Genomic DNA, 19219 nt, shown 5'->3' with positions numbered 1-19219 from the left:
AACTTGTAAGACAATTATTATACTTAATTATCGAATAGAAATTAAATTATGGATGTTACAACTGTTTTATTTTACAATTTTATTCTTAATAAACATTTTATAATTATTAATTAACCAATAAGGATTTAGCAACCTCAGCAAGATACGTCGAATGAAGTAGGTAGGGTGTAAGTCCGTGACTGCATAAATGTAACGTCAAATGTGACATTATTTTCTAATAATTATTTAAAATAGTTTAAATTCAAACAAATTAAGTCAGTGCATCTGACTGCTGAATCTAAGACAATCAAACTGCTGAATTACAGAGAAGGATGCCCCTAGCATGGGCCGCATATGGAGCTCTATCAGACATCTTCAAGAGCAACTTGCCAAATTATTTGAAAAGGAAGACGTTCAACCAATGTGTGCTTCCAGTCATGACTTACGGCGCCAAAACATTATCGTTAACCCATGCCACAGCAACGAAACTTAGAGTGGCTCAAAGAAGAATGGAATGGTCACTACTTGGACTGACTCTCAGAGATAGGGTCAGAAACGAAAAAAATCAGAAGTAGGACAGGCGTCACAAATGTCATAGAGCGAGTAGCATGGCTGAAGTGGAATTGGGCGGGCCATGTAGCCAGAATGAAGGACGGGAGGTGGACCCAAAAAATTACAGTGTGGAGACCAAGAGAAGACAGAAGAAGTAGAGGTAGACCACCTACACGATGGACAGGCGACGCCAAAAGGATTGCTGGGAATTGGTTCCAGAAAGCCCAAGATCGACAAAACTGGAAGAAATTAGGGGAGGCCTATGTTCAACTTTGGATGCAGAAGGTTGGATGATGAAGTCAGTGCATTAATTTTTTAACTGATTTCTGTGTAATTTGTTTAGGTATGAGGAATTTAAATGGATTAGTATTAATTAAATACAGTTTAAAATTTATAATTTATTATTATAATAAATAATCTTCGTTTGGAAATGGTGATTTTTATTTTTACCAAAAACTGTGGTTGTAGAAAATGTATAGCGTGTACCACGTGCAGAAAGGTAATTTCTCACTCGTTTGAATTGCGGCAGCAACTCTTCAAACTCGTGAGAAATTAGTACCTTTCTGCACTCGTTGCACAATATACTATTAACTACCTGTCTCCTTTTACGAGCGAGCCGCGATAACCGACACGCGACCGGTTACTTTCGGCTGGACGCTCTCGTAAAAGGAGACAGGTAATTGAACGATTTTTATACATGCCGAACTTACCGTTGCCATGATTTATGTGTGTTGAACTTTTATATTGGTCGACTATTTCAAATGTAGTTCCGATACACTTTATTAACTGCGTATGCCCCGTTTTTATTTGGCTTATTCTGTATACATATTCACTATCTATCAATGAAGTTTTTCGGTTATACAATATCTAACGCAAACAATTCTTGTAATACGTTGATAAGCTAAAACGCAAACGCACTGGCCGTTTTAACAATAAATAAATAAACAAGTACGATGTAGAGAGAAAGGTACTACTAAAGAAACATTTACCATTTTAAACATACCTTATTGTCTTCCAAATACTTATAACATGTTTTTGTAAGATTAAAAGAAAAATTTAGTACATATTTACATTCACTACTTTTCTACGACCGGCTATAGCGGATTATATACATGCAAAATTTATCTTGAACCAACAAAATAGAAAATAGCGAACAACGAAATTTTCGCACACTGCCAGATCTTGGTTTAATTTCTTCTTCAACAGAAGTATTGTCTAAACTGTATACAATAAGTAGAATAAGTAAAAAATCAATGCAAGAATCACCATCTAATCACGCAATAGTATTTAATTTTTACCAAGTGTTTTGAAAAAAAGGTCATGGAAACATGTCGGTTGATTGATTCCGTAAGACTATTAGTTCAAAAGGATTGAGGCTTTTGAAATGTAGGCTTACCGCAGACGATATCGTGGATGTACAGAGTAACAAATTGCGCGGTAATGCAGCGACTAAACAAAGAAAGAGAAGTACTGAATATCATAAAACGAAGAAAACTAGAGTACCTTGCCCACGTGCTGAGAAATCCGAAATATGAAATACATACTACATATAATTATCCAAGGAAAGATAGAAAATAGCGCTTTAGTGATTGAGGGTGAAAATTAAAAAAAAAATACAAGCAGGATTAAATAGTGGGGAAAGCTAGATTGGACAACAATATTTGTTTCAAAGGTTTAAAAAGAAAGAAAACGGATAATATATCAAAAATATATAGATATGTATATAAATAGCAAAAACGAAGACAAAAACTATCGATGGGATAACATTTTGGTTAGAATGAGGTACCGACAACAACAAAAACAAATCTTTACCTTTAAATTTTGTAATTTTCTTAATTTAGATCTAAAATTATACAATGAGCTCCCAAAAAACCCACTATTAGACTAGGCTGTGACCATCAAATATTTTGAGAAAGGTTAGGTAGCGTTAAGACATGCTTGCTACTTTAAGTAATAAAGAAAATTATATCGAAATCTTCAAAAAGACAATGAATATTTATGTTCATTTCTCAAAGCCAATAAAATTTAAGCAATAGTATTCAACGCAGACGAAAAAGAAAACAATATCAAATATTTTTTCCTGTACAGATGTGAAAATATAAGTATACAGGGTGTCCCGGAAAATGGTGCGTTCCTTCTGAAATGGTTTAAAAGAACGCAATTATTTTGCCTTATGCAGAAACCACAAATTGTAAATTTATCGTACCATATTTTTGTCTTACCCTGTAGACATAAAAATATTGCTTCATATGCTAAGTAAATTCATTGAATTTATCTCTGTTGCAAAAAAAAATACGTGAGAATTTGAGTTTATCCGTCTGGTTAAAAGAAAGACGCTATATTATTTTGTAGACATATCTACATTCGGTTACTCCGTGTTTATATTATTGCTCGAAAATTGAACTTAGAACAGTCAGTTTGCGATGTGAAAAATAGTTACATTGTATATTATAACGGTCTTTGGCGCCGGGTTTTTTGGAGTTTAGATACACAAAACGTGCTCATATCATTATTAGAGAGCACAGGTGTTAATTGTGGACTCAGCAATATCTTTACTTAGAACTGTAGAACGGAGTGAGTTTTGCTGACTTTGCAAACTAATTTTGGATGGTTCCATACTGAGTAGGTTGGGCTTAGAACATGTTTTGTTTTTTTCTATTGGTCGATAAAAAGTATAGGAGGCTTAGTTATTTTTTTTATTAGTCAATGATGAAAGAGGGAAGGATTAAACTTTTTTCTTATTGGTTGATTGGATGAGTAGGGTAGAATGAGAAATGGAGTGGGTTTTTGGAAGGAAGCGTTTTGGTTTGGGGAGAAAAATTCAAGTTTGAGCTTTCAAAGAGAGAGGTTTGTTAAGCCTCGGCAGGAGCCACCACGGCGCGGTTTTCTGAAGAGTTTAGTTTTCTGAGAAAGTTAAGTTCGAATATTAAGTTCCGACATAGCTCTTAATCAAGTTTTTAAAGTTCCTGAAAATGTAGTGTTAGAAACGGTTCTCCTTTCGTGACTTCCTAGTCACAAGCCAAATGCCGCTGTTAGGCAAATAGCCTTTTAATGTATACTACACTACCTAAGTTTCTTTTTGTAAGCAGTTATGGATTAAGTACCAGAGTCATGGATAAAGTCATGCGTTAGGTGCCAATATTAATAATAAATACTTCAAGAAGTTAAATAGAAGTTATTTAAATATTTTAAAAAGTCAATATAAGCAGGCTCATTTCGAATTTTATTTAATTTGGAACAATTATTTGGAAGTTTATTTAATTTTGCTGAAACTTTTCATAAATAATAAACATTTTTGTACTATTCTTTATCTAAATTCAGTGAAAAGTGCGTGCTTTGGACATCCACAACGTGAATATAAGGACAGGACTATATGACAAGGTATTGTTTGTAAACCTTTTTAATGTTTTTGTAAACAGAATCTCTTTTATTGTCTACAAGAGATCCATCATTTCATTTTTTTTATTTTTAAATTTTATTAAAATCTATTTCATTTTGCAATAATGTTTTTTGCTTGATAATATTATTATTTGATCCCTTTCTCTTGTTCCTAAATGATATTCAACTGAGAACACTAAGGTAAGGTCATGATATATTTACGTTTATGTAAATGTGTTTGTATTTTATGATGACTATATATTTTTATTAATTTGTCACTTTAATTATTTTTTTTAAGTTTTAAGTATGTTTCGTCTTTCATTTTCTTTTAATTATGGCGCCCCCCGAGCAATTTAGTTTCTATTATATATTTAAAATCTATTAAGAATCTACACCCCTAGATCTCTGAAGACTTAGAGCTACCGAGGTACTCCGTAAGGTTACGTAGCACCAAGTATATTTTTATGTTTGTTTAATTTGTCAAGTTACATATTATCTTTTTTTTGCCTTTGTTATCCACGCTGGGGCTGTTATACAAAAATGGCTTCCACCGTCGAGGCTTTGGCATTTGACGTGTTAATGTTACAAAATAGCGTCCATCCATGACGCTAATGCTACAAAATAGCCCTGCTACACTTCAAGGTATGGGCTAAGTGCACCATTTAGAGCAAAAAAAGTCTGATAAAATTTTTTTGTAAAGTCAACCGTTTAAAAAAAATAATTTATTAATTTTAATGCATTTGATTAATGTCCACAGAAAAGCAAATACAGCCGGCAACGCTGCGTTCCTTCTTCTGTGTTAAAACATTTTACACCACGCACTATTTCCGGGACACCCTGTATAATACTATTCGATTTTCAGTTCTGCAAAAATTTTTTGAAAAACATTGAAAATCGATTTATAAAAAAGTGGAAGAGTTGTAAAAAGTTTTTGTTGGATTGCGGAAAAGATTGGATATGATCTGCTGTGTGGGCATGGGAAGCTCAACATTGTGGTTGAAATAAAAATTGCTAGATTACGATGGTTCGTTAAGAGGAGCTAAAAATACTTGTTATCATAAAAGGAGGGCAACGAAAGAGCTGGTGACGTATGGGAGGATCTCCAGTAGCTTGGCGTCAGACGCAATATAGCGTGATTTGGAAGAAGAAAATATAGGCGAAAGGACTTTACAATAACCATACCTCCAATAGATACTCTTTCCCTTCTTTATTGCAGTATCACTTGTAGGTGATGCTAAAGGCTTCATACATTTTACTTAGAATGCTTTCAAGAAATTACTGATATTGTATGAAAGTGGCCAAATTATCTAACTGAAACATTTACATTGCACAGCCTCCTCTAATTGTTTTCTCTCTACCTTAATATTTCAAATATAGCCTAATAAAATAAAAAAAGTCAAAATGTAAATTCAAGCTTAAAACAGCTTAAAACAAATTTTATATCAAAGTTTAGGTGGGTACAAAAGATATTTTCACGAAAGTATCCAAATCATATAAGGGGATCATTGTTTAAATAATTAAAAAGGGGTCATTTTTGCAAAAAAATACTTTTTTAACTGCTGAGGTAATTCACTTAATAATGAAGATCTATGGGATTTTTTTCTGCAAAGCTGAAGGGTAAATCTTTCACATAAGACTTACTAAATTAAATTTGACCCCCTATTTATTCAAATAATTGTATATAAAACTTTAAAAACAAATTTGCAAAAAATTATTTTTAGCGTTTTAAATAAGCACTACAAAATATCTTATTTTACAGACTAAATTGCGATATGTTACCAGTATTAAGCAAAAAAAAATTGGTCAAAAAATGTTTAAAATTTTTTGAGATATTGAATTTGTTTATTAAATGTTACTATATTTTTAATTGCAAAAACGCGGTTGTTGCCAAAGAAATATTCACCTGCTTAAGATCTCATTATTTTTATTTTTATGTAAATTTTTGATAAATGTATTGATAAATTTAAATTTCAATTAAACTCCCCCTAAAATGGCATTTGAAAATTATTCAAATTTGTTTATAATTTGTTTTTTTAATAACGTCGCAAGGATTAAGTATTTTAAAATGCCGTTTCGATAATTGGGTTCCTGGGAATTTTTTACTAATTAACAAAATTTTTTTGTCGTTTTTCTTCTTCTTTTTTTCTTGGAGTTATATTACTACGGGCCTTTGTAGAGTTAAATTTTATTAAGAATGTCGAATTTTTGAGTTGTAGATTCTAAACCTAAAAATATTAAGATTTAACTAATATCTCTTAAATAAAATGTGGCTACTTACTGAGTTACAGGGTGTTTTATTTAAAAATTTAAAAATTATTGTTACCAAGTACTTTAAAACTATTTGACGTATCCTTATCATACTTGGCAGAAAGTGTGGCTATTATACACCCTACCAAATTGTGATTAATAAACGTTTCTAGCTAGTGCCAGAGGCGTGCGACAGGGGATAGCGAATGATTGACCCTTTCCAAATTCTACGCCACTGAGTGAATTACTATTGTAGCGAAATTTTTCGATTATCCAATACTTTGTATGTAAATAACTTTATTGGTATCGATAAAGTCATCAGTTTGAGAGATATTGGAAGTTTAAAATGAATGAATGGATGAATCAATATAACTATGCCGTTTCATTTTAACGTCCAATATCTCGAAAACTAATGACTTAATCGTTACCAGTAAGGAGTATATTATTTACATAGAAAGTATTGGAGAATCGAAAAATTTCGCTAAAATAGTAATTTCCTCAGTGGCGTAGAATTTGGGAAGGGTCAACCATTAACTGTCCCCTGTCGTACGCCTCTGGTGGTAGCTAGAAACTTTTATTTATCACAATTTAGTAGACTGTATAGTACTCACACTTTCTGTCAAGTATGATAAGGATACGTCAAATAGTTTGAAAGTACTTGGTAAAAATAATTTTAAAATTTTTAAATAAAACACCCTGTAACTCAGTAAGTAGTCACATTTTATTTAAGTGATTTTAGACCAATCTTAATATTTTTAGGTCTAGAATCTACAACTTAGAGATTCAACATTCTTAATGAAACTTAACCCAAAAAGGGCCCGTAGTAATATAATTCCAAGAAAAAAAAAGAAGAGGAAAAAAAGACAAAAAAATTTGTTAATTAGTGAAAAATTCCCAGGAACCCAATTATCGAAACAGCATTTCAAAATATTTAATCCCCGCGACGCTATTAAAAAAACAAATTATAAACAAATTTGAATAATTTTCAAATGCCATTTTAGGGGGAAGTTTAATTGAAATTTGAATTTATCAGTACATTTATCGAAAATATACATAAAAGTAAAAATAAGAAGATTTAATACAGGTTAATACTTCTTTGGCAACAACCGCGTTTTTGCAATTGAAAATACAGTAATATTTAATAAACAAATTCAATATCTCAAAAAATATTAAATATTTTTGCACCAATTTTTTTTTATTAATACTGATAACATAGCGCAACTTATCCTGTAAAATAAGATATTTTATAGTGCTTATTTAAAACCCTAAAAATAATTTTTTGTAAATTTGTTTTTAAAGTTTTATGTATAATTATTTAAATAAATAGGGGGCCAAATTTAATTTAGTAAGTCTTATATGAAAGATTCACCCTTCAACTTTAAAGAAAACAATCCTATAGACCTTCATTAGTAATTGGATGACTTAAGCAGTTAAAAAAGTAATTTTTATGCAAAAATGACCACTTTTTAATTATTTAAACAATGATCCCCTTGTATGATTTGGATATTTTCTTGAAAATATCTTTTGTACCCACCTAAACTTTGATATAAAATTTGTTTCAATCTGTACGAATTTACATTTTGATTTACATGTAGTGTAATTTTATTTTACTAGACTAATATAGATATTTTCTGGCATTTCAGCATAACATAAATGATATAAAATGAATAAATGACATCTGTAGTAGCGAATATAAACAAAACCGCAATATTCAACAAAAATCTCTAAATACACAAATAATTCATGCAAATATTAAAACTACTAAAGATAAATACAAACTACTATACCACTTTGTAGTAAAATAATATTCAGTAGCAAAGGTAAAAAGTTTTTTTCCTTTATTTTGCTACAAGATGTACTTAAATATTCTCGAGACTACTATGTTACGACCGTATGGTTCCACCATTTCTCTACGTGCAAAACCATGTGTCCTTTAAGATTGTAACAAATCATCTATGTAGTTTAAAAGTCACGCAATCTGCTCATTACAGGCAGAATAGAATATCACAATTTGCATTTAAGTTTAAGAAGTTCAAGGAAAGATCTGTGGGCGACGCGGTACAAAAATTATTGTGAGAAAAATTCCGTAGGACATGCTATAAATTTTAACGCGCACAGAATATCTCACAAAGATTAATAAAAAGCAACAATATTGGTGAAATATGTTGTTTCCTTTCCAGTTATCTTAATCCGCAAATAAATAAGGAGCATGTCATACACATAATATACCGGTTGTTTGGTAAAGAATGGGCCATAGCTTAACCTTAGATTCCTGAGGTTAAAATAGGTCGATTTAAGCTAGATTACCTTAGTACAAAAGTTGATAATAACCGAAATACAGGGTGACAAAGTTAAAGTTTTATTCTATTTATTTTTGAATATTTCTTGACAGGTATGGGACGACAACACGAAATTTGGTAAGTGGTGCTGGTACTGTACACCCTCCTAAATTATGTTAAACAAACGTTTCTGGCTACTACCAGAGGCGTACGACGGGGGAACGTGACTGATTGACCCTTCTCAAATTCTACGCCACTGGCGGAATTGCTATTTTAGTGCAATTTTCTGATTCTCCAATACTTTCTATGTAAATAGCATACTCTTCATTCGTAACGATAGAGCCATTAGTTTTCGAGATATTTGAAGCTAAAAACCAAGGACCATAATACATTAATCAAAATAAGTGTGCCTTTTCATTTTTAAATTCAAATATCTCGAAAACTAATGACTTTATCTTTACGAATGATGAGTATATTATTTGCATAGAAAGTATTGGAGAACCTAAAATTATTCTAAAATAGCAGTTTCATCAGTGGCGTAGAATTTGGGAATGGGCAACCATTCACTTTCCCCTGTCGTACGCCTCTGGTAGTAGCCAGAAACGATTATTCAACATAATTTAGTAGGGTGTACAGTGCCTACACTTTCTGGCAAGTATGACATGGATATGTTAATTTAAAGTATTCTTCTTTTTAAATAATTTATTCTTTATTTAAAACTTTAAGAACTATGTATGCCCGGTACTATAAAACTATTTGACATATCCTTATGATACTTGGCAGAAAGTGTAGGTACTGTACACCCTACTAAATTATGTTAAATAATCGTTTCTGGTTAATACCAGAGGCGTACGACAGGGGAAAGTGAATGGTTGACCCTTCCCAAATTCTACGCCACCGACGAAACTGCAATTTTAACATAATTTTTAGATTCTCCAATACTTTCTATGCAAATAATATACTCTTCATTCGTAACGATAAAGTCATTAGTTTTCGAGATATTTGAAGTTAAAGATAAAAAGACACACTTATTTTGATTAATGTATTATCTCCTTCGTTTTTAGCTTCAAATACCTCGAAAACTAATGGCTTTATCGTTACAAATGAAGAGTATATTATTTACAGAGAAAGAATTGGAGAATCAAAAAATTGCACTAAAATAGAAATTCCGCCGGTGGCGGAGAATTTGGGAAGGGTCAACAATTCACGTTCCCCCGTCGTACGCCTCTGGTAGTAGCCAGAAACGTTTGTTTAACATAATTTAGTAGGGTGTACAGTACCAGCACCACTTACCAAATTTCGTGTTGTTGTCCTATGCCTGCCAGGAAATATTCAAAAATAAATAAAATAAAAGTTTAACTTTGAATAAGTATTTCCGTTATTATCAACTTTTGTACTAAGGTAAGTTAGCTTAAGTCGACCTATTTTAACATCAGGAATCTAAGGTTAAGCTATGGCCCATTCTTTACCAAACACCCTGTATAATGAGAATATAAATAAATATCTGGAAATTCGAACTAATTGGATTGTCCAAAGAGTCAAAAAGAGTGGCATTGAATATTCAATGGAGAGTAATTGATAAAAAGGAATTCTTCAAACTTTGAAGGCAGTGTATCATATACAGGCACATTGAAGAAAGAGAAAATAAACATATATACTAAAATCGGTGATCAAAATTAACGTCACTTTGCAATTTATCCGGCTAATTTGTTGATCGTTAAACAGTCTACAATATGTTTTGTCTGATTTTCTAGTATCTTTACGCCTTCACTGAGACATGAGGCCGTATCTCTCATTGTACTAGTCATGCTGCATTATACTACTCATGCTGCAAATATTTATCTGGTTATGATGCATTCACTTCTAATAATTGTCTGCCAGCTCATTGAGTAGAGAGCTTTTCCTCTTTCAAAACAAGAGGCCTTCGCAGATAACTTGTCTTAAGGAGAAGATAAATCTGTTCCGGTTTCAAAGTTAAAAATCTAGAGTTCTGGACCAACAGAAAAGAGCAAGTTTAAAGAAGTAGGATCGAAGAGTGCAAAACCAGCAACTGCACCACTCCTCATTGGGAACATGGAGTTGTTTTATCGCGTTGTAATAGAGACTGGAAACAAATTTTGTTTGCAGATGAAACGTGACTCAATCTTAAGTCACTAGAGGGCCAGAGAACGTGTTTGAGAAACACTACAATAAAGGAATTTTGCTCATTGTAATACCACTTAAATAATTCCAGTTGGTGATGGTGTGAGCATAAATTTCTTTCGAAGCTAGCACGGTTTTGGTACCTGTTCACAGAATCTCAATTAACACAAATTTTACTATCCAGAAAATTGTGGAAGAGTACGTTATGCACAACTTACTTTTTATCCAAGATAATATTCGACTATATGTACATTGTTGTCGCATGTTGTATACTTCCAAGGCCGCATACGACAGTGTCAAGAGAGAACAGTACTATACCAATCAATATGTGAGTTTGGTATACCAGAAAAACTTATCCGATTAATGACAAGAACAATGTCTAACTTAACAGCCAGTGTTAGGATTGTACAGGATTTATATTAGCATCCAAAAAATAAGAGTAATCCATATCGATTTAATTTTTAAAGTCTTAAACAAATATTATTTACATGTATTGCTTACATTACGTAAATAGGTGTTTTGCAATGTAGGCCACTCGTTTTGAAAACACTGAAGTCAGCAATTATGTTACTATGAGTAATTCACGGACACATTCGGGTGTAGTCAATCATAACAAAACAATTACGATTTATTTATAGATACGGAGAAAGTAAAGAGATTATTCATTATTCAGACATCGACGTGGTTAAATCAGAGTATTTAGTGTTCTAAATAAATATATTCTAGTAAACAGTGTTCCAACTTAACCAACCCAATCATCGGGGGTAACAACCCGCATACCACCATAGGATGCAGGGGGAGTATTTTGGAACTTTTGAGATAAAGGATGAACTCAAGAGGATGCCCTGGCTTGCCTCCTATTTAATATTGCCTTGAAAAAGGCAGTCCGAGACACACGAATTAGAGACGGCGTGTCGTCTATTTATAATGGATTCAGAGGTCTATTTATTACAGAGATGTAGAGTAATATGTATTTCCTAGCATTGGAAGTGATGGCGAAACAGGCCGGCCTAGTCATCAACGAATACAAAACCAAGTACATATTGGTTACTGAGAAACAATAAACTTCAACTAGAAATATGGCATACTATGGACTCAAGAACACAACTGCAAGCATACTGTGGACAACAATAAAAAATCCACTCAAGAAATATCCAAAGAACTAAAATTATTATTTAGAATCACTACTGAGATCAATCCTCACATATGGAGCAGAAACATGGACTCTAACGAAGCAAGATGATATAATTTTGTTGAATATTTGAGCGTAAAAAACTTAGTAGTGAAAGAGCCACCAAATATCCAGACCTAAGTAAAGCAACAGGCGCTGACAGAAAGTCTGTAGATGTATCAAAAGTGCTAATAACTTCAACTCTAACAACCAACGAAACTACCATTTTTGAACAGTACAAACCAGAAGTATATCATTTTTAAAATTTTGTTTTTGAACTCGAAATATTATTCAAAGTTGGTTTTTATTTCTATTTTATTGTTTTATAACATGAAATGTTACACATTTTTAAAAATACATAATTACAACAATTTATAGAATTTTTCTCCAACAAAGCGTGCCCACAGGTCTTAATAATGTAGGTGACAAATCAATATCTACATTAGAATACACATATATATTTACATAACATTATTTTCAGTTAGTACAACCTTTTAAGCGTGTATGCATAACAATTTAGTAATTTTATTCTTTACTAATATTTACAGAGTAACCAGACAACCTTATTGAATCCGATTAATAAATCTTTTTTGAAAATAAGTTTACCATCAGTGGATTACGCCTTCATTATCTTGTCTATTACTTATATTTGACTATATTAGCCAATTCATCTGTATCTCGGGTTGTTTCAATGAATCCCTAAACGTCACCAACAGTATTAGGACTTTTCGCCGCTTTTCCTTTTTTTCGTACCTTTGACGTATTACGTATAATATACATCCTTCATACGTCATTGGTATATCTCAATTATAGGGTTGTTCGTCGTACTATCAGTGACCGTTGTCAACCATCAGACGCATGCGCGTTCGTAGTCTACGAACGCTAACTGTTAACTGCGCATGCGTCTGATGGTTGGCAACGTTCGCTGATCGTACTACGAATAAACCCAATATATGCCAATGACGTATGACGTAAATATATTATACCTCATACGTTAAGGGTACGGAAACAAAAGAAAAGCGATGAATAGCCATATTCCCATTACTTGTTTATATTCTGCTGATTAAGAAAAGTGTCGTTTTGGCTCCTTCAAATATTTGTGCCTTCTTGATTGGCAGGTATTATTTATTTTATTTCTGCATTTATCATTGACCCTAAAATAAGATTTCTAAATTTCTTTTCTTTTCAAACTTAACGTTTGTTTGTAACTTTTCTTCTTCACACATGAACGGCAATGAATCATGTCTTCCTAGCTAACAGACAGGTACATGTTACAGAGAAGAATTTCTATACTGTATATATATTATAAATCTTGGTCCAAGTGTTTATATTCTTTTACCTTTATAATATTATGACAAGTAGTAACAATTTTTTTATTTCTTCTGTGTTAAATTTACCCTGCATACACACTTTTCCCTTTAATATATATTTCCAGCTAGGTTCTTCCTATTCGAGATCCACTAAAAAGTCTAAAAAGTAGAGAAAGGAAATTAATAATTTTTTTACACAGTACGAGAAAAAGCAATTTTACTAGCCACATTTAAACGAAACTATAGACGAAGAAAATTATAATTACTATTTAGCACAAGCATTTATAAAACGTACTGGCTTTTCAAATAATGTATTTTGTAACAATATTTTTATCTATCGACACTAAAACCACCGTTTTTCAATTATTACAACCACAAAATACAAACGATTGCTCTACCAATGTTTTGGTTACTGCACAGTAAAAGTTAACTAGGAAAATAATTGGCATTTTTGTAACGAACGGTGTTAACCGACACTTTTTCAAAATATCACGTATTCACGACTTCTCAGTAATATTCGGAAATGCTAAAAATGATATTTTATATTTTATTGATCGCGAAAAATAGACAATTCAGGTAATCAAAATGCAACTGTCATTTGTCAATGAGCTTTTACCACAAATTTTTGTACAAGTTTGTATAAAAATTAATTCTTATCAGAATATTAAAAGGCATACGACAAAAATGTGTGCTTTCTCCCCTTCTGTTTAACTTCTATTTAAAGTACTTAACTCTGCTGAGTTTCGGAAAAATATGTACAGTCGGAAAAATGAAAGAATACCCATGAACGATAACATCAATCACTTATTTTGTATTTGCTGTCTCTTTCTATAACAAACGTTTGTTATTTATAGGAAACGACAGCAAATACAAAGTAAGTGATTAATGTTATCGTTCATGGGTATTCTTTCATTTTTCCGACTGTACTATAGTCCGTCCCAACTTGACTTTACAGTATAAGGAACTGTTACGGTCCCAGGGCGGCCCTGTCAATTTCGGAAGCTTCTGGCGGCGAACTGTCTGAGACCCTTTTTGTGGGCGAGAGAAACTTGTTTACAATCGGCGTATCTAGAAAGCCATCGATAAACCTTTTTTATTGCTCTGTAAATAATATTTACCTTTCGATGTTTCTGGAAATCAGTAGGCTAATTGTACATAACTATATAAATAGACATTTTTGGAATTAGAGTTTAGTAGTGAATTTGAAACCGTCGGTGTACTTTGATATGTAACGGGCGCGGTATTTTTGAATTTGTAATTAGATAAATTAGTAGATTTGGTGTAATAAATAAATTAGATATAGTATAATAAATTACATAATTTATTATTAAAATACCTTAAAGCATTTTCTTTTGGTCGATTGTCTCACAAAATTGTATTTACTTCTGTTTTAGCAAACACGATATCCAGAACATGGGTACTTAATCTTCATAAATTATTCCGAACATGTTTGCTCCATTGAAGTTGATTTATTCAACACTGTAATGCGTTGAAAAACGGCAGACTTAATGACTTTCATTAAAACATAAACCAGATTTTATCTACTACATTTTTTATCATTGTTTGTATTCATTATTGATTTATCACGTACTGAATAGTCTACACACTATCAATTCTACGTTTCTAGTATGAAAGTATTTACAGTTTATTACTAGACCAGGGCGCATTTGTAAAAATATTAGTACATTTGGATGTTGAGAGGTGACTCATATATTTTGCAGAAATTGCTTGAAAATATCTCATATAATAATAATCGAGTTATCCTCCCACTCATGACGCTCCGGAACATTGTTTAAATAATCAAAATAAGGAAAAATTCGATTTTCTTCTTCGTTTTTTGATTATAACTTTAAAAGTATTTATTTCCGAGAAAAGTTGCAATGAGATAAAAGTTGCATAATTAAATTTCCTACAATATAGGATTGGTTAAACATTTCAAAAATTGTCACCCTTGCTGCAAAATAGCAATAATTGCGAAAAAAACCACTAAAAACAAGTATATATAAAAAACATTAATTTTTGGTGCTATGCGCAGGACAGCTGATACGTTTGCTCTGATTGGGCATTCCAATGACCTTTGATACTGATTGATAAATTTTAATTCTTAGTACATTTCGATATAAATAAATAAATTTGTTTATTGCAAAATAAAAACACATACCCTGTCCTTTGAAATGATACTTTTTTTAGCAAAAACTTTCTTTGTTCATATATTTTAACTTAGAGAATAATTGTTTATTATTGTTAAACATATGTAATTGTTTAAACAATATTTCACAAACAATAATCAAATTTAGTTTTATTTTTGTGGAATTAAAATATTAAAATACAACAAAATAAAGAGTAAGAAAATAATATATCAGATAAAGATTGGTAGAAATATTGGTGGAAATCAACTTGTGTGAATCGAACATTTTACATTTTCCAAATAGAATATATAATTTTTCATTACAATGCTAAAATATTTACATTTAAGTGCCTGTTACTTTTAAAAACTAAAAAGTCACTACAAGTATCAACTTACTTTTGTCTCCGTTCTCAAAACAATAAAAACTAAAACACCAACTTAACAATCATTAACAACAACACATTTGTTTGTCGACAGCCGCAATATTCGATAATTTTTGGCAGGTCATTGGAATGCCCAATCAGAGAAAACGTATCCGCTGTCCTGTGCGTAGCACCAAAAATTAATGTTTATTTAAAAAAATTCCTAACGTCGTGGTAGCTAACCGATTTTAATTTTGAAAATTGCAAATGAAAAGTACAGTATTCTTTTATATGTAAAAAAATTCAACTTTCTGTCTGCTTTATTTTCAATCCTGCAACATTTTCAAAAAAAAATGCATTTTTTTGCGAAAGCTGGATTGTAGAATTAATTTTGCAAAATCTATTAGACCGATATTACTGAAATTTACAGTATTATTTTATTACATCATTAAGTTTTTCTGGATGAAATATGAAGGTCCTAAGTGTAGCATAAATGGCTGAAAAACGTAAAATGTGAATACTTGTTTTTTTATGGTTTTTTTTCGCAATTATTGCTATTTTGCAAAAAGGGTGACTATTTTAAAAATTTTTACCCAATTCTATATTTTAGGAAATTTAATTATGCAACTTTTTTGTTAGTACAGCTTTTCTCGGAAATGCTTAAAGTTATAATCAAAAAACGAAGAAAAAAATCGAATTTTTCTTTAATTTTTTGACATTTTGATTATTTAAACAATGTTCCGGACCTTTTTGTGTGGGAGGATAATTCAATTATTATTATATAAGTTATTTCCAAGCAATTTCTGCAAAAAATATGAGTCACCTCTCAACCTCCATCTCAAAACAGATGCGCTCTGGACTATACCACAAATAACGCTCTTATACAGTGTTAGTAAAAATGACAATACAAGCACTTCACAACTGGTACCATTTTTTATCTTTGTATTTGAGCATGAGTTCGTGTGCTGACGAGGAGAAGTTTTCGGCTTCGCTTCTCATCTTTTCTGCTCGCTCTTCTAGTTGGTTGAGTTTGTCCCCTCGCTCTAGCATCAACTTGTGGGCTCTGCTCACTTCGCTACTGGCACTAGTCGCTCGCTGATTGAGATCGGAGAGGTTTCCTGGAATGTGCTTCGCCACGGCTTTGCTGGGTTTGCCGCTCAATTCTCCAACTAAAAAAATTGGAAAATAAATAGGTGCATCAGAATAAGAAATATATAAATGCTTTGAAAGATGTAACGTCCAAAGTGATCCAATCACTACAAGAACTAAAAAGACCTAAACAACTAGAAAATTCTTATTTATTATACAGCGTGTCCCAAAAGTAGCGGAACGGTCGAATATTTCGCGAACGAAACATCGGATCGAAAAACTAAAAACAAGTTTTCAATAATTTTTAAAAATCTATCCAATGACACCAAACGCGATCCCCCACTCCATGTGGGGTGGGGGGTCATTTAAAATCTTAAATAGAAACCCCCAGTTTTTATTGCAGATTTTGACTGCTTATAAAAAAGTAAGCAACTTTTATTTGAGACATTTTTTCGAATTGTGGAGAGATGGAGCTATAATCGGAAAAAACAATTTATTGTAATACCATAGGTAAATTATAAAAACGCTCTAATATCTCGAGAAATACACTTGAAAAACCAAAAAATATGTATTTAATATTTTTTAAAAACCTATCGAATAACACCAAACATAACCCTCCACCCCACCCGCTACAGGTGGGGGTTAACTTTAAAATGTTAAAAGGCAACCTATATTTTTTATTGCAGATTTGGATTAATCATGAAAAATTGAGCAACATTTATTTGAAACATTTTTTAGAACTGTTGATAGATGGCGCTATAATTGGAAAAAGACTATTTATTAGCGCCATCTATCAACAATTCAAAAAATTGTTTCGAATAAATATTGCTTAATTTTTCATGACGAATCCAAATATGCAATAAAAAAATGGAGGTTGCTATTTAAGATTTTAAAGTTACCCCCACCCCATCTCCCCCCCACCTCATCTCCCCCTCTAGTAGAGAGAGTTCGTGTTTGGTGCCATTCGATAGGTTTTGAAAAATATTAAATACATATTTTTTTGTTTTTCATTTGGAAGTGTATTTCTCGAGATATACGACATCAGGATAAATGGTTTTCTTCGATTATAGCGCCATCTACCCATAGTTCAAAAAAATGTCTCGAATAAAAGTTACTTACTTTTACGTAAGGAATCAAAATCTGAAATAAAAACTTGGGGTTTCTATTTAAGATTTCAAAGTTACCCGCCCCGCCTCTAGGAGGGGATGGAGTGGGGGGTCGTGTTTTTTGTCATTCGATAGATTTTTGAAAATTATTGAACGCGCATTTTTCAGTTTTTCGATACTATGTTTATTTCGAGAAATATTCGACCGTTCCGCTACTTTTGGGACACCCTATATAAAAATGAATCCCTATTTCCTTATGTCACGCCATAACTTGAGAACGACTTTACCGATTTCGTTCATCTTTTTTTTAGTTTTTTAATATCGCGTAGTAAACACGACCGAGATGAAATATAAGAAGAATAGCTGGAGTTACGAAATTTGAAGTATTTAGAAATAAAGATATAAGGAGAGAGCTGGAGCAACAACCGATAAAGAGGAAGATCGAAAACAAACAATTGAACTGGTTTGGCCACATAGAGCGAATGGAGCAAAAGGGACTAACAAAGAAGGTACAGTTACGGTCATTGAATAGTTTACAGGCTTACGTATCTAGGAGCCGATTTTTTAAATTATTATCTCGTTTAAACGCACCTTTTACGTCAAAGTGACGTTACCACTGGTGTACCTAGAATAGGTTATTTAAAATTAAAAAATAAAAATAATATAAATAAATATATTTTACAAAGTTTAACAAAATGGAAAGTATAAAAAGAAGTTTTTTTAATAGAATGGATTATGGTCTTAATAATGAAAACAAGGAAGTCTGTTTTGAAAATACCGATTTTATTTTATATCTATCCCAAATTATTCAATCTTTGTTTGACTTTCCATATGCACATATATGACTCACGTTCAAATCTGCAGCAACTTGTCTTAAAAGCCAACATTCTTCGAGTTTCGCAATTGCTCTTGCTTTTGCGCATCATTCAAATTCATTATAACCATTTTGGAGGAGTTTGATATCGTTATTTCATTTTTCAACACTCGCGAAATTTTTGACAAGCATTGACTTCTTGACTTTGACATTTATCAAATCCGTACGAAACTGCAATTTTACAGATTACAATATACAAATTAAGGTGTAAACTATTCAGTGACCGTAACTGTACATGAAGCCAAAATAGGAAACAAAAGAAAAAAGGGAAGATCCAGGAAGACGTGGATGGACCAAATCCACGATATAGGTGTATTACGGTTGAAAATTTAGTAGTAATGTTTGTTGAGTTTTGGTTGTTTATAACCGATTATTTTGTCCTTGTAGGATGTATAATTTGTATGTTTGGATGTATATGCTTTTTGTGGGAGTCAGTGAGAGAAGATTTTTGTTGTAGAGTTTTTTGTTTTGAACGCCTTGTTAGCAAATCAACAACGTTCATTCTTTTCAATAAACATTTTTGAGAAAGCACTTGAAGCCTGGTCGGCGATTTGGATTCCCAGTTTTTTTAATTGAAATGGTACTTTTTCAATCCTTTGGTG

The 19219-nt window shown here is 32.0% G+C and overlaps 1 protein-coding gene across 1 annotated transcript in view; it reads right to left on the bottom strand.

The window, feature by feature from the left end:
• Window positions 1–12033: 12033 nt before the first annotated feature.
• Window positions 12034–19219, bottom strand: part of LOC114325993 (syntaxin-binding protein 5) — a 307868-nt gene continuing 300682 nt past the window's right edge. The window contains exon 19 of the mRNA XM_050652347.1: window positions 12034–16717. Coding sequence (XP_050508304.1) covers window positions 16464–16717 — 254 coding nt within the window. The 3' untranslated portion in view covers window positions 12034–16463. The remainder of the gene's footprint in view (window positions 16718–19219) is intronic.

This window comes from Diabrotica virgifera, chromosome 5, assembly GCF_917563875.1.
Source record: "Diabrotica virgifera virgifera chromosome 5, PGI_DIABVI_V3a".
NCBI classification, from domain to species: Eukaryota; Metazoa; Arthropoda; class Insecta; order Coleoptera; family Chrysomelidae; genus Diabrotica; species Diabrotica virgifera.
Note: the sequence above shows the minus strand (reverse complement) of the source record. Positions and strands in the feature narration are given on the sequence as shown.